General features: G+C 40.9%; 1 protein-coding gene across 3 annotated transcripts in view; it reads left to right on the forward strand.

Annotated features, from left to right (window-relative positions):
• The window catches only part of AK7 (adenylate kinase 7), a 76,957-nt gene that overhangs the window by 28,374 nt on the left and 34,352 nt on the right, over positions 1-14,231 (forward strand). For all 3 annotated transcript variants that reach the window (XM_038545671.1, XM_038545672.1, XM_038545673.1), the window contains exon 6: positions 13,856-13,936. In XM_038545671.1, coding sequence (XP_038401599.1) covers positions 13,856-13,936 — 81 coding nt within the window. The remainder of the gene's footprint in view (positions 1-13,855; positions 13,937-14,231) is intronic.

Below are 14,231 nucleotides of genomic sequence, written 5' to 3' on the forward strand. Positions count from 1 at the left end.
GAGTTCGAGTGGTGAGGAGGGGGAGCCACATTTCCCCTTTTTCCAGAATCTCTCTCCTTTGTTTCTTATAGTGGAAAAGTGTGTATAACTAGCTCAAGGTCACATAACTAGGGATCTGCTGAGCACCTTTCTGAGCACTTCCTGGCCTTGTCTGATTCACTCTGTACAACAACGGTGTCATGTATATGTACATAATTATCCCTATTTTACAGATGTGGGCACTGGGGGAAAGAGGTGTCAAGTGGTAGAGCTGTGGTTCCAACCCAAATCCACCAGACCACAAAGACAGCAGGGCTTATTTTTATTTTTTCTTGATTCCAAAGCTCCATCATTCAATAGAGTTGATCTGGACACAGGCACGGTCACTAGTTATTAAGATACACCTACAGGGACACCTGGGTGGCTCAGCATTGAGCATCTGCCTTTGACTCAGGTCATGATCCCGGGGTCCCAGAATCAAGTCCCTACATTGGGTTCCCTGCATGGAGCCTGCTTCTCCCTCTGTGTGTCTCTGCCTCTCTCTGTGTGTCTCTCATGAATAAATAAGTAAATCTTAAAAAAAAAAAAAAAAAACATATACCTACAGCTTGGGCACCTAGGTGGCTCAGTCCGTTAAGCATCTGCCTTGGTCTCAGGCCATGATCCCATGATCCCAGGGTCCTGGTATTGAGTACCACATGAGACTCCCTGCTCAGTGAGGAGTCTGCTTCTCCCCTCTCCCCGCCCCTCTTGTGCTCTTTCTTTTTTTTTCTTTTTTTTAATACATTTTTATTTATTTATGATAGTCACACAGAGAGAGAGAGGCAGAGACACAGGCAGAGGGAGAAGCAGGCTCCATGCACCGGGAGCCCAACGTGGGATTCGATCCTGGGTCTTCAGGATCGTGCCCTGGGCCAAAGGCAGGCGCGAAACCGCTGCGCCACCCAGGGATCCCTCTTGTGCTCTTTCTCACTCGCACTTTCCCTCTCAAATACATAAAATTTTATTTTATTTTATTTTATTTTATTTTATTTTATTTTATTATTTTTCATAAAATAAAGTTTTAAAAAGACAAACCTACAGCTGAAAAACTTTTGTAAACACTGACAGCTTCTCAGCCTTCTGTTGAAGCAAAATTTATCATTTTGATATATATATATATATATATAGTATTTCCTATCTTTAGTCAAGATAGATGATAGGAATGCCCTGGTGATGATGAATAAGTGTACTACACCTAAGAATTATTGAGGGTTTGCTCACTACATGCCAGGCACTGCACTAAACGTTTTACTTATGGTAGTTCATGTAATCCTCGTGTATCTCCTATAAAATCATCAAAATTCTATCAAGGGTTATCATCATCCTCATTTAACTTCTGTAGAACTTACATAGAACACCCAAACCTCTAAAGGTTCCATCCACCAGGCTTTTCCCATGAGCAGAGAACCCACAGCAGTGATATGGAATAACGGCTTTAAGGTGACACCTACTGGTCTCAGAAGATATTACGGTAGGAACTTTGTCCCCAACTGTCCTATTAAAAACTTTTTTCTTTCTTTTCTTTCTTTTTCTTTCTTTCTTTTCTTTCTTTTCTTTCTTTTTCTTTCTTTCTTTTTCTTTCTTTCTTTCTTTTTCTTTCTTTCTTTCTTTCTTTCTTTCTTTCTTTCTTTCTTTCTTGTTTTAATTTGGCGATACAAATGCTGCAAATATAAAATATTTGAAGGACCAGTGGGATTCAGAGTTCTAGCCCCTTTTCCACTCATTAATTTATGACCTTTGCTAAGTCATTAAAATTTTGGAGTTAAAATAATGAATAAAGACTCTAGACTAGATAGGTCTAAATGTCTTCCAATGCCAAATCTTTTTTTTTTTTTAGATTTTTGATTTACTTATTTATTCATGAGACACACACACACACACACACAGAGAGAGAGAGAGAGAGAGGCAGAGACACAGGCAGAGGGACAGATGGAGAAGCTGGCTCCATGCAGGGAGCCTGATGTGGGACTGGATCCTGGGACCCCAGGGTCACAACCTGAGCGGAAGGTAATGCTCAACCGCCGAGCCACCCAGGCATCCCTAAAATCTTGTATTTAAAAATACAATTATATTGACTTTAGTATTTTGAATTAGCCGGAATTGCCTGTTTGTCTTGCAAGTTACTTAAATCATTAAGTGGGTCCCTGAGCACCTATTGTGTGATCACTGCTGGAAAAAAAAAAAACCTATCAAAACAGCAATGTATGAAATTTATTTTAATAATTTATTGTAAGAATGACCACACTGACTTGATCAACCCAAGTTGCTCCTGATAATTTTTTTTTTAATACAAAACGTTTCTGGATTGGCTTTAATAATGTCATGTTGGGAGATTCTCGCACAACTATTCAAATCTACAAGTGAAAATGGCCTATAATCTGCCTTTGACATACTGTATTTTTCGGGGTTTAGTTTCCTGGTTTAACTATTCTCATACAACAATGGAATATTCCTCAGCCATTAGAAGCGACAAATACTCACCATTTGCTTCGAGGTGGATGGAGCTGGAGGGTATTATGCTGAGTGAAATAAGTCAATCAGAGAAGGACAGACATTATATGGTCTCATTCATTCGGGGAATATAAAAATTAGTGATAGGGAATAAAGGGAAAGGAGAGAAAATGAGTGAAAATATCAGTGAGGGAGACAGAACATGAGAGACTCCTAACTCTGGGAAACAAACATGGGGTGGTGGAAGGGGAGGTAGGTGGGGGGTGGGGGTGACTGGGTGATGGGCACTGGGGGGGGGCACTTGATGGGATGAGCACTGGGTGATATGCTATATGTTGGCAAATTAAACTCCAATAAAAAAATTAAAAAAACTATTCTCATACAACTAACTGAGAACAGAATCTGCCTGTAAAACCATCTTGGGGTGTATGAAAGCAGTGGGGGGTTTGGAGGGAGGGGGTGTCAAGAAATTAGCCCTTTAGGCTGTTTTCAAATTAACCGGCAAAAATTGCCCGTAAGACTTTCTTCAGACCTTTAACAAATTTCTCTTTGTAGTTAGGCTGCCCCTTTTCGGGGTCACTGTTTCCCAGCTCCGCCCCCCCCCACCCCGCGCCCCTCCGCGGTCCGGGAGGAGGAGCCCAGGAGACCCTGCAGGCCGCGGCCTCCTCGCCGCACCTGTTGCCCCGCCTCCCGCCCCTCAAGCGAGCTCCGTGATTGGCGGCTGCGGCGGGGGGCGTGGCCACCCGCGCTGGCCCCGCCTCCCGTCCCCTGCTCGGGGCTCCCCCGGGTCGCGGCGGTCCTGCCTTGGGCGGCTCCGTGCCCTGGGTCGCGGGCGCAGGCCCCCACGGGAGAGCCACCCCATGGCTTTCGGGTGCTGCCTGTGACTGGTTGGGAAAGCTTGTCTTGTTCTGGGGTTCAGGGACGGGAAGCCCCGCATCACTGCCCGCTTGAGGCCTGTCCTGCAGCCTGAACCAGGTCTTTAGCAAACGGGAGAGGCTTGGGGCTCCACCTGCCTTCTTTAAATCTTGAGAACTCTTAACTCTTTTTGTAAATCTTCCAAACCCCAAAAAGGAAAAGAGTGTCCGTTTCAGCGCCTCAAATGCCAATGTTTAGGGCCGCCCGGGTGGCTCAGCGGTTTAGCAGCTGCCTTCAGCTCAGGTCGTGACCCCAGGGTCCTGGGATCGAGTCCTGCCTCGGGCTCCCTGCGTGGAGCCTGCTTCTCCCTCTGCCTGTGTCTCTGCCTCTCTCTGTGTGTCTCTCATGAATAAATAAATAGAATATTTTAAAAATTCCATGTTTACTTGTGTCCCATCCCTTTTCTTCATCACTCTGAATCCTTTTTCCAGTTTTACTATTATTATTAATATTATTATTATTATTATTCAAGAAGTGGCTTTTGCTGTGTGTGTTCTGTCTGTATCTTTGTTTTCTAATAAACCAATGTCTCTGTCTTTTTTTTTTTTTTTTTAATTTATGATAGTCACACAGAGAGAGAGAGAGAGAGAGAGGCAGAGAGACACAGGCAGAGGGAGAAGCAGGCTCCATGCACCGGGAGCCCGACGTGGGATTCGATCCCGGGTCTCCAGGATCGCGTCCTGGGCCAAAGGCAGGCGCTAAACCGCTGCGCCACCCAGGGATCCCCCAATGTCTCTGTCTTTATTCTTCTTCCTTCTAATTCGGGTTTATGCTGCTTGGGGTTAGACGCTAAGATCATTAATATTCAAGTCTTTGTTTTTCTGATATAACCACTTCATGCCACAAATTTGCCAAGTATGGTTTCGGCAGCATTCCCCAAGTTTTGAAGTGCCCTAAATGCTACTTGAGTTGTTATTAATTTCTACAAATTTTCTAGTGGCCCTTAGAATTTTTGGGGGGGCCACGAATTATTGAGAAATTTTTGTTTTAATTTCCAAACATCTGGAAAAGGTGTTACCTTTTTGTTCTTTTTTATATTTGTAATTGTTTTATATTTACCTAAAGTAATATAACTAAATTAAATTCTTATGAAAGTAGAGATCCAAAGCTCAGCTCTATACTAATTACTCTTTAGTGAGCTAATGGCTATAAGGTATGTCTATACCTTTTGGTTCTAGAGTGTTTATATTGTGTAAAACACAGAAAACCCTTATAAGGCAATTGTGATATTGTAGAAAGAGCATTGTATATGGTGTGGAGTGATCTGGGTTCAAGTCCACATTGAGCCACTTATGATTTTTTTTTTTTTTTTTTTTACGTTAGGCTGGTGATTTAACCATTCAAAGACTCCTTTTTTAGTGAAGATAGTAATGCCTTCTGCTTCTCTTTCTTCTTTTTGGTCTCAGGTGTAGAATATAGTGATTCATCACTTAAATATAACACTCAGTGCTCATCACAAGTGCCTTCCTTTATTTCTTTTCTCCTTCTCCTCCTCCTCCTCCTCCCCCTCCTCCTCCTCCTCCTTCTTCTTCTTTCTCAATACAGGACTTTATTTGAAATCTTTATCTGTTCCATGTCTACTAACATGAAAATTTGGGCTTTTTTTATTTTTATTTTTTTAATTTAAATTTTAGGTGATTAACATACAGTGCAATATTGGTTTCTGGAGTAGGATTCAGTGATTCTTCACTTACATACAACAGCCAGTGCTCATCATAAAAAGTGCCCTCCTTAATACCCATCATGTCCATTGCACACCCACTTCCCTCCGTCAATCCTTGGTTTGTTCTCTGTCATTAAGAGTTTCTTGTGGCTTGTTTCCCTCTCTGCTTTTTCTCTTTTCCTTATTCCCATATGTTCATCTGTTTTGTTTCTTAAATTCCACATATGAGTGAAATCATATGGTACTTGTCTTTCTCTGACTGACTTATTTCACTTAACATTTTACACTCTAGCCCCATCTATATCTTTGCAAAAGGCAAGATTTCATTCTTTTTGTTGCCTGAGTAATATTCCATTATATATATATATACACATACATATATGGATATGTGTATGTAGGTACCATGTCTTCTTTATCCATTCATCAGTCTGTGGAAATTTAGGCTTTCTATAATTTGGCTATTATTGATAATGCTGCTATACATATTGGGGTGCATTTGCCCCTTTGAGTTAGTATTTTTGTATCCTTTCAGTAAATACCTAGCAGTGCAATTGCTGGGTCATAGGATAGTTCTATTTTTTTAGGGTAATTATGGAGGAACCTCCATAATGTCTTCTAGGGCGGCTGTACCAATTGGCATTCCCACCAACAGTGCAAGAGGGTTCCCCTTTCTCCACATCTTTGTCAACATCTGTTGTTTCCTGCGCTGTTAATTTTAGCCATTCTGACAAGTGTGAGGTGATAACCTCATTGTGGTTTTGATTTGTATTTCCCTGATGATGAGGGATGTTGAGCATCTTTTCACGTGTCTACTAGCCATATGTATGTCTTCTTTGGAAAAATGTCTGCTAATATCTTCTGCCCTTTTTTTTTTAACTGGATTACTTATTTTGGGGGTATTGAGTTTGATGAGTTCTTATAGATCTTGGAGACTAGCCCTTAATCCAATGTGCCATTTGCAAATATCTTCTCCCATTCCATAGGCTGTCCTTTAGTTTTGTTGATTGTTTCCTTCACTGTGCAGAAGCTTTTTATCTATTATCCCAATAGTTCATTTTTGCTTTTGTTTCCCTTGCCTCCAGAGGTGTGTCTAATAAGAAGTTGCTACGGGCAAAGTCAAAGAGTTTGCTGCTTGTCTTGTCTACAATTTTGATGAATTCCTGTCTCACATTTAGATCATTTGTCCATTTTGAATTTATTTTTTGTGGTATAAGCATGTGGTCCAGTTTCCTTCTTCTGTATGTCACTGTCCAGTTTTCCCAACACCATTTGTTGAAGAAACTGTCTTTTTTCCTTTTTTTTTTAATTTTTTATTTATTTATGATAGTCACAGAGAGAGAGAGAGAGAGGCAGAGACACAGGCAGAGGGAGAAGCAGGCTCCATGCACCAGGAGCCTGATGTGGGATTCGATCCCAGGTCTCCAGGATCGCGCCCTGGGCCAAAGGCAGGCGCCAAACCACTGCGCCACCCAGGGATCCTGAAACTGTCTTTTTTCCATTGGATATTCTCCCCTGCTTTGTTGAAGATTAGTTGACCATTTAGCAGTGGCTCCACTTCTGGGTTTTCTTTTCAATTTTATTGGTTTATGTGTCTATTTTCGTGCCAGTACCATGCTGTCTTGATGACTATGACTATAGCTTTATAATAGAGCTTGAAGCCCAGAATTTGATGCCTCCAGTTTTGCTTTCCTTTTTCAACATTCCTTTGGCTATTTGGGGTCTTTGTAGTTCCATACAAATTTTAGGATTGTTTGTTCCAGCTCTGTGAAAAGTGCTGGTGGTATTTTGGTAGAGATTGCATTAAATATATAGTTGCTTTGGGTAGTATGGACGCTTTAACAATATTTGTTGTTCTAATCCACGAGCATGGGATGTTTTTCCATTTCTTTGTGTCCTCCTCAATGTCTTTTATAAGCATTCTATACTTTTCAGAGTACAGATCTTTGACCTCTTTGGTTAAGTTTACTCCTAGGTAGCTTATGGTTTTTGATACAATTTGAGTGGGATCAATTCCTTGATTTCTCTTTCTACTACTTCATTATTGGTGTATAGAAATGCAACAGGAGCTTCTGGGTGACTCAGTCATTTAAGCATCCAACTCTTGATTTTGGCTCATGTCATGAGATCAAGCCTGTGTCGGGCTTCATGCTCAGTGCAGAGTTGGCTTGTCCCTCTCTCTCTGCTCCTCTGCTCACTCTCTCTCAAATAATAATAAAGGAATGCAACAGATTTTTATAATTGATTTTATATCTTGCAACTTTGCTGAATTTGTGTATCTGTTCTAGTGATTTTTTGGTGGAGTCTTTCAGTCTTTCAGGTTTTCTGAAATGACATGATATTCATGTCATCTATGAATAGTGAAAGTTTAACCCCTTCCTTGCTGATTAGGATGGCTTTTATTTCTTTTTGTTGTCTGATTGCTGAGGCTAAGACTTCTAGTACTATCCTAAATAACGTGAGAGTGGATATCCTTGTCTTGTTCCTGAGCAGAGAGGAAAAGTTCTCAGTTTTTCCCCATTGAGAACGATATTTGCTGTGGGTCTTTCTTATATAGGCTTTATGATGTTGAAGTATGTTCCTTCTATCCCTACTTTGTCCAGAGTTTTTAACAAGAATGGATGCTGTATTTTGTCAAATGCTTTTTCTGTATCTATTAAGAGGATCATATAATTCTTATCCTTTCTTTTATTGATGTGGTGCGTCACGCTGATTGATTTGCAAATACTGAATTGCCTCTGCAGCCCAGGAATAAATCCCGCTTGATCATGGTGAATAATTCTTTTGGTGTACTGTTGGATTTTACCTGCCGGTATATTGTTGAGACGTTTTGCATCCATGTTCATCAGGGATATTGGCCTTTAATTCTTTTTAATGGAGTCTTTGGCTTTGGAATCAAGGTAATACTGGCTTTGTAGAATGAGTTTGGAAGTTTTCCTTCCATTTCTATTTTTCAGAACAGTTTGAGAAGAATTAGTATCATCTCTTCTTTAAATGCTTGGTAAAATTCCCCTGGGAAGCCATCTGGCCCTGGACTTTTGTTTGTTGGGAGATTTTTGATTACTGATTCAATTTCTTTGCTGATTATGGGTCTATTCAAATTTTCTATTTCTCCCTGTTTCTGTTTTAGTAGTTTTCATGTTTCTAGGAATTTATCCATTTCTTCCAGACTGCTTAGTTTGTTGGCATATAAGTTTTCACAATATTCTCATAATTAGGGATGCCTGGGTGGCTCAGTGCTTGAGCATCTGCTTTCAGCTCAGGGCGTGATCCCAGGGTCCTGGGATGGAGTCCTGCATTGGGCTCCCTGCAGGGAGCCTGCTTCTCCCTCTTCCTGTGTCTTTGCCTCTCTCTCTCTCTATGTCTCTCATGAATAAATAAACTCTTTTAAAAAATAATATTCTCATGATTGCATTTCTGTGATGTTGGTTGTGATCTATTTATTTGAGAGAGAGTGAGTGAGCAAGAGAGAGAGAGAGCACAGAGGGAGAGGGAGAAACAGACTTCCTGCTGAGCAGGGAGCCTGACCTGGGGTTCGATCCCAGGACCTGGGATCATGACCTGAGCCGAAGGCAGATGCTTAACTGATTGAGTCACCCAGGTGCCCCACAATCTCTCTTCTTTCACTCATGATTTTATTTATTTGGGTCCTTTCTCTTTTCTTTTTGATAAATCTGGCTAGGGGTTTATCAATTTTAATAATTCTTTCAAAGCTCTTAGTTCTGTTCTACCGGTTTTGTTTCTATTTCATTTATTTCTGCTCTAATTTTTATGATTTCCCTTCTAATGCTGGCTTCAGGCTTTATTTGCAGTTTCATTTCTAGTTCCCTTAGGTGTAAAGTTAGGTTGTGTATTTGAGACGTTTTGTGCTTCTTGATGTAGACCTATATTGCTATATACTTCCCTCTTAGGACTGCCTTTGCTGCATCACAAAGGCTTTGGACTGTTAAGTTTTCGTTTTCATTTGATTCCATGTATTTTTTTAAATTTCTTTTTTGATTTGCTGGTTAACCCATTCATTTTTAATTTTTTTTGTTTATTTTTAGAAGATTTGATTTATTAATTCATGAAAGACACACAGAGAGAGGCAGAGACACAGGCAGAGGGAGAAGCAGGCTTCTTGCAGGGAGCCCAATGTGGGACTCGATCCTGGGACCTCAGGATCATACCCTGAGCCAAGGGCAGATGCTCAACCACCAAGCCACCCAGGCATCCCAAATTTTTTGTTTATTTGAGAGAGAGTGAGAGAGAGAGAGAGAGAGAGAGCGCGCATGAACAGGGAGGAGGAACAGAGGGAGAGGGGGAAGCAAATTCTCTGCTGAGCAGGCAGCTGGACATGGAATCCTAGGATCCTAGGATCCCAGAGATCATGACCTGAGCTGAAAGCAGATGCTTAACTGACTGAGCCACCCAGGTCCCCTAACCCATTTATTCTTTAGTTGGATGTCCTTTACCCTCCATATATTTGTGGTCTTTCCAAATTTTTTCTTGTGATTGACTTCAAATTTCATAGCATTGTGGTTTGAAAATATGCATGGTATAGGCTCAGTCTTTTTGTGCTTGTTGAGGGCTGATTTGTGACCCAGAATGTGATCTATTCTGGAGAATGTTCCATATGCACTCAAAAAGAATGTGTATTCTGCTGCTTTAGGATGAAATGCTTTGAATATATCTGTTAAGTCCATCTGCTCCAGTGTATCATTCAAAGCCATTGTTCCCTTGTTAATTTTCTGCTTCCATGATCTGTCTTTTGCTGTGAGTGGGGTAAAGTCCCCTACTACTATGGTATTATTATCAATGAGTTCTTTATGTTTGTTATCAGTTGATTTGTAATTTTGACTGCTTCCAAGCTGAGGGCATAAATATTTACAATTGTTAGATCTTCTTGTTGGATAGACCCCTTAATTATGATATAGTGTCCTTCTTCATCTCTCATTACAATCTTTGATTTATTTTTTTAAGATTTTATTTATTTATTCATGAGAGACACAACGAGGGAGAGGCAGAGACACAGGCAGAGAGAGAAGCAGGCTCCCTGTGGAAAGCCCAATGTGGGACTTGATCCCAGGACCCCAGGATCACGCCCTGAGCTGAAGGCAGACACACAACCACTGAGCAACCCAGGTGCCCCTCTCCTTGAAATCATGTTAGATTTTTGCCTTGTTCATCTGGAGGCACAGTCCTGTAACCCCTTACAGTGTTAGACATTGCTAGAATGAAACTAGAAAATCATTTTTTTATAATTAAATTTATAATTTTTATAATTGACTGTAGTCAAGTCCAGAGCTTTACAGACCATTCCATTCCCAGGGATTAGCAGAGTCTTATCTAGTTCTTATAAAGGCTCAGACAAGTTTAATACTAAAGCCACTAGTCTTTCATTTAATTTTCAACTTCTCTCCTGCCAGCCCAGCCTGACTCAGGCTCAGATGAATGCAGGATGGAGGGAGGCTAAGATGTGGTCAGCTCTCCTCCTTCTGCCACCTTTAGTCAGGTCCCTTCTCTCCTGTTCTCTATCCCATGCTCTACCACCTGCCTGTTCTTCATCATCATCACCATCCTGATCATCTTGTTCTTTTTCTTTGTTTCCTATTTCTTAATTTTTCATTATTGTAAACATATTCATTTCATAATCTCTACTATCTTTTTTTCTGAAGGTAATGTGAGTCTGATTTCACTCACGGCAGCTTGTGCCCTCATAAATTTTGTAATTTTGGTTTGGGAGCTCATCTGTAGTGTGCACACTCTATGAGTGTGCATATTTTCTTGTGATTTCTGGAACTCCACTTATAAAAATAATCCTGTAATTTGACATGGATTTTTAAAAATAGCATCTCTTTAAATTTTCAATATCCATTTCTTTATAACTCATCACCCCTTAAAACCTCACGTAAATGAATTCTCAGGGAAAAATGAGCTAGTGCAATGTGTATCTTCCAAAAGGGCTGCTATAAGAGTCTCAAGTGTATTCATGAATCGGATGCCTTCAAAATTCATGTTGGTCAGTGTGAAATGGGAATTCACAATGAGAATATGTCTTACAGGGCCACCTGGGTGGCTTAGTGGTTGAACATCTGCTTTTGGCTCAGGTTGTGAACCCTGGGTCCTGGGATCGAGTCCTGCATCAGGCTCCCCACAGGGAGCCTGCTTCTCCCTCTGCCTGTGTCTCTGCCTCTCTCTCTGTCTCTCATGAATAAATAAATAAAATCTTAAAAAAAAAGAACATTCCTTACAGTTTGTAATTGGCTTGACAGCCCATGCTGTGCCCTCAGACCAGCACCCCATCTGCTGCAATGAGGTCACCATCCTTGCCCCAGCTGTCATCCCTTTACTGGGGCTTTTAAGGAAAGGGGAAGTCCCTAGGTGGGGGTACAGGGGGCTTTGTATTTGCCTCCCTGAAATGCCCCAAGAATCTCACTGCCTGAAATGCTTTTAATGTTAATTTTTGGTTCTGGAATCCCTGGACTAAACAGGTAATTTCAATGTGAAAGACAAACCATTGAGCAGTACAAGGCCAAGGATAAAATTCTCAAGGAAGCCTTGGCTAGGTTTGACACAATTCCTTGCCACCTTCTTCCGCCACAGGGTGGACTTCTTTCTAGTTCACCCTTTTGTGGTAGATGAATCCTTTCATATAGTGACCCAACTCCTCACCTCACCAGATGGAGTGCTTTGTCTCCTCTACTCACATGGATTTTAAAATGCATACTCCTAAAAAAAATAAAATAATAAAATAAAATAAAATAAAATACATACTCCTAGATTGAGACCCTCAACCTCCCAGGGTGCCCACACTGTCCACTCTCACCACTCTTGTTTTCACTTCTGTTTCTGGCCCCTAAGGATAGCTCTTATGCCCTTGAGAATTGTGCCATCCTAGAAGGACATTAATAATGTTTTATTTGGCATTTCTAAGTATTTACACTAGGTTTTGGATTTTTTTTAATCTGCCATGGATTACCTGGATCAGAAGAGAGACTCACATTCCTGATAAAGGCTTTGGACCCAATTCCATCATGTGTGCGCATCTACTCTGGGAGGGGTTTCCACAACACCAAGCAATTCTTGGGCACCTGCCCGGTGTCCTACATTTCAACTCAATTCTGACGCTGTCTTCTTAGAAAGAAGATTTAACCCATTAAATCCCATGGGTTTAGGACTCAGTCCTACAAGACTGTTCCCTGCTTCAGACACGTGTGGGGTTGCTGAGCACAACAGTCAAGAAAGAATTCTTGAGACATTGTATGATATAACTTAGTAAGTTTTTTTTAAGTAGCATGAAGACAGGACTTATGGGAAGAAAGGGCTGCTTTTCTGCTGTATGAAGCTGGTATTTATACACTTCGTGTTCAAGAGGAAGGGAATGTGCAGAGGGTATGAGATCATAAATGTTTCTTTGAATTTCTAATTGTAAAACTACTTTTGCAAGATTTCTCTGGTGTTTTTCATACAGTTCAATATTAACCGTCAGTGAAATATATGAGCAGTCATGAGACCCTTTAAAAATGTAGCAACCAGGGGGCATCTGGGTGGCTCAATTGAATAAGCTCTCATGTCAGGACTTGATCTCAGTATTGTAAATACAAGCCCCACCTTGAGCTCCATGTTGAACATGGAGCCTACTTAAAAAAAAAAAAAAAAAAAAAAAAAGGGCAGCCCTGGTGGCGCAGTGGTTTAGCGCTGCCTGCAGCCCGGGGTGTGATCCTGGAGACCTGGGATCGAGTCCCACATCGGGCTTGTTGCGCGGAGCCTGCTTCTCCCTCTGCCTGTGTCTCTGCCTCTCTCTTCGCTCTCTCTGAATGAATAAATAAATAAATCTTTAAAAAAAAAATGTAGCAACCAGATCGTATTTGATCTTTACCAAAACTATGCAGGCTAGGACAGTCTCTTGGGCTAAAGGTGGACATTTTTTTTGCTTCTATCCTTCATCAGTTGCAAGCTCAGGCCATCACCTGTGGCTTCTGACCAACCCTTATAGATTGAAGGTTCCAATGACCCCTCCCACCTCCCTGAGCCTTAGGTTTAATTAGTTTGCTAAGAGTGACTCACAGAATTCAGAGAAACATTTTACTTATTAGATGACCAGTGTGTTATAAAAGAATATAGCTCATCAATAGCCAGATGGAAGCAATGCACAGGGCAAGGTTTGGAGAAAGGCATGGAGCTTCTCTGCTCTCCCCAAACCTCCACATGTTCACCAACCCAGAAGCTCTCCACACCTTCTCCTTTTGGGTTTTTATGGAGGCTTCATCATGTTTAAATAAATCATTGGCTGTTGGTGGTTGAACTCGATCTCCACCACCGCCCCCCACCCCCATCGCTCCCTGGAGATAGTGGAGGGAACTGGAAACTGGCAATTAACCCACATCTTCAGGCTGGATCCAAAAATCACCTGGTTAACATAAAAGGCACCGTTGTCACTCCATTTGCTTGAAAATTGCCATGGTTTTAGGATCTCAGTGCCAAATATGGAGATGAAGACCAAATATATATTTCTTATTATGAATCACAATATCACACCTTGTATTGAGGCCCATTACTAAAAATTCCCTATGTATGTCTGCCTCCCCTACTGGGTAACTAAACGTCATCGTGAAAAGACTCATTTTTATATCTCATAGACACCAGTGTAGAGCATGCAGGTGTTAAGTCTTCACAAATTATTATCTCTGGCTTTCATTTAATTAAAAGTCCCAAATAAATTTCGGTAGTGGTCAGAGGCATTCATTCATTTTAACCACTAAATAATCTGGTTCAGTATGAGTAATAATATTATATTTAGCTTTTTTCCTCTACTTTGTCTAATAGGCCAAAAAACTCACGACTTATGTGGTTGCTGCTGGACTTCAATATGGAGTAGAAGAAGGCATCTTACATTATTTTTTTAAGGTATGACTTTTCAGTGACTATGAGGGTTTTTAAAAATGTCTTAGAGTAAGGTTATATAATTTGAAGATTTTTTTTCTTTTTCTATTTTTCTTTCTAATTATTAGCAACCTGTATATACCACTCTCCAGATAATAAGGAGAAAGTTGGATTTCCTTTCATTCATGAGACAGACATTGATGCCCATCGTGTGCCAGAAAACATTGTAGATTCTGGGAATCGGATACCATAATAATAAAGTCCTCACATTTGTGAGGTTGCATTCCAGTGGCATAGAGGAGGAGAGCCAGAGATAAGA

This window comes from Canis lupus, chromosome 8 (assembly GCF_011100685.1).
Source record: "Canis lupus familiaris isolate Mischka breed German Shepherd chromosome 8, alternate assembly UU_Cfam_GSD_1.0, whole genome shotgun sequence".
Lineage (NCBI taxonomy): Eukaryota > Metazoa > Chordata > Mammalia > Carnivora > Canidae > Canis > Canis lupus.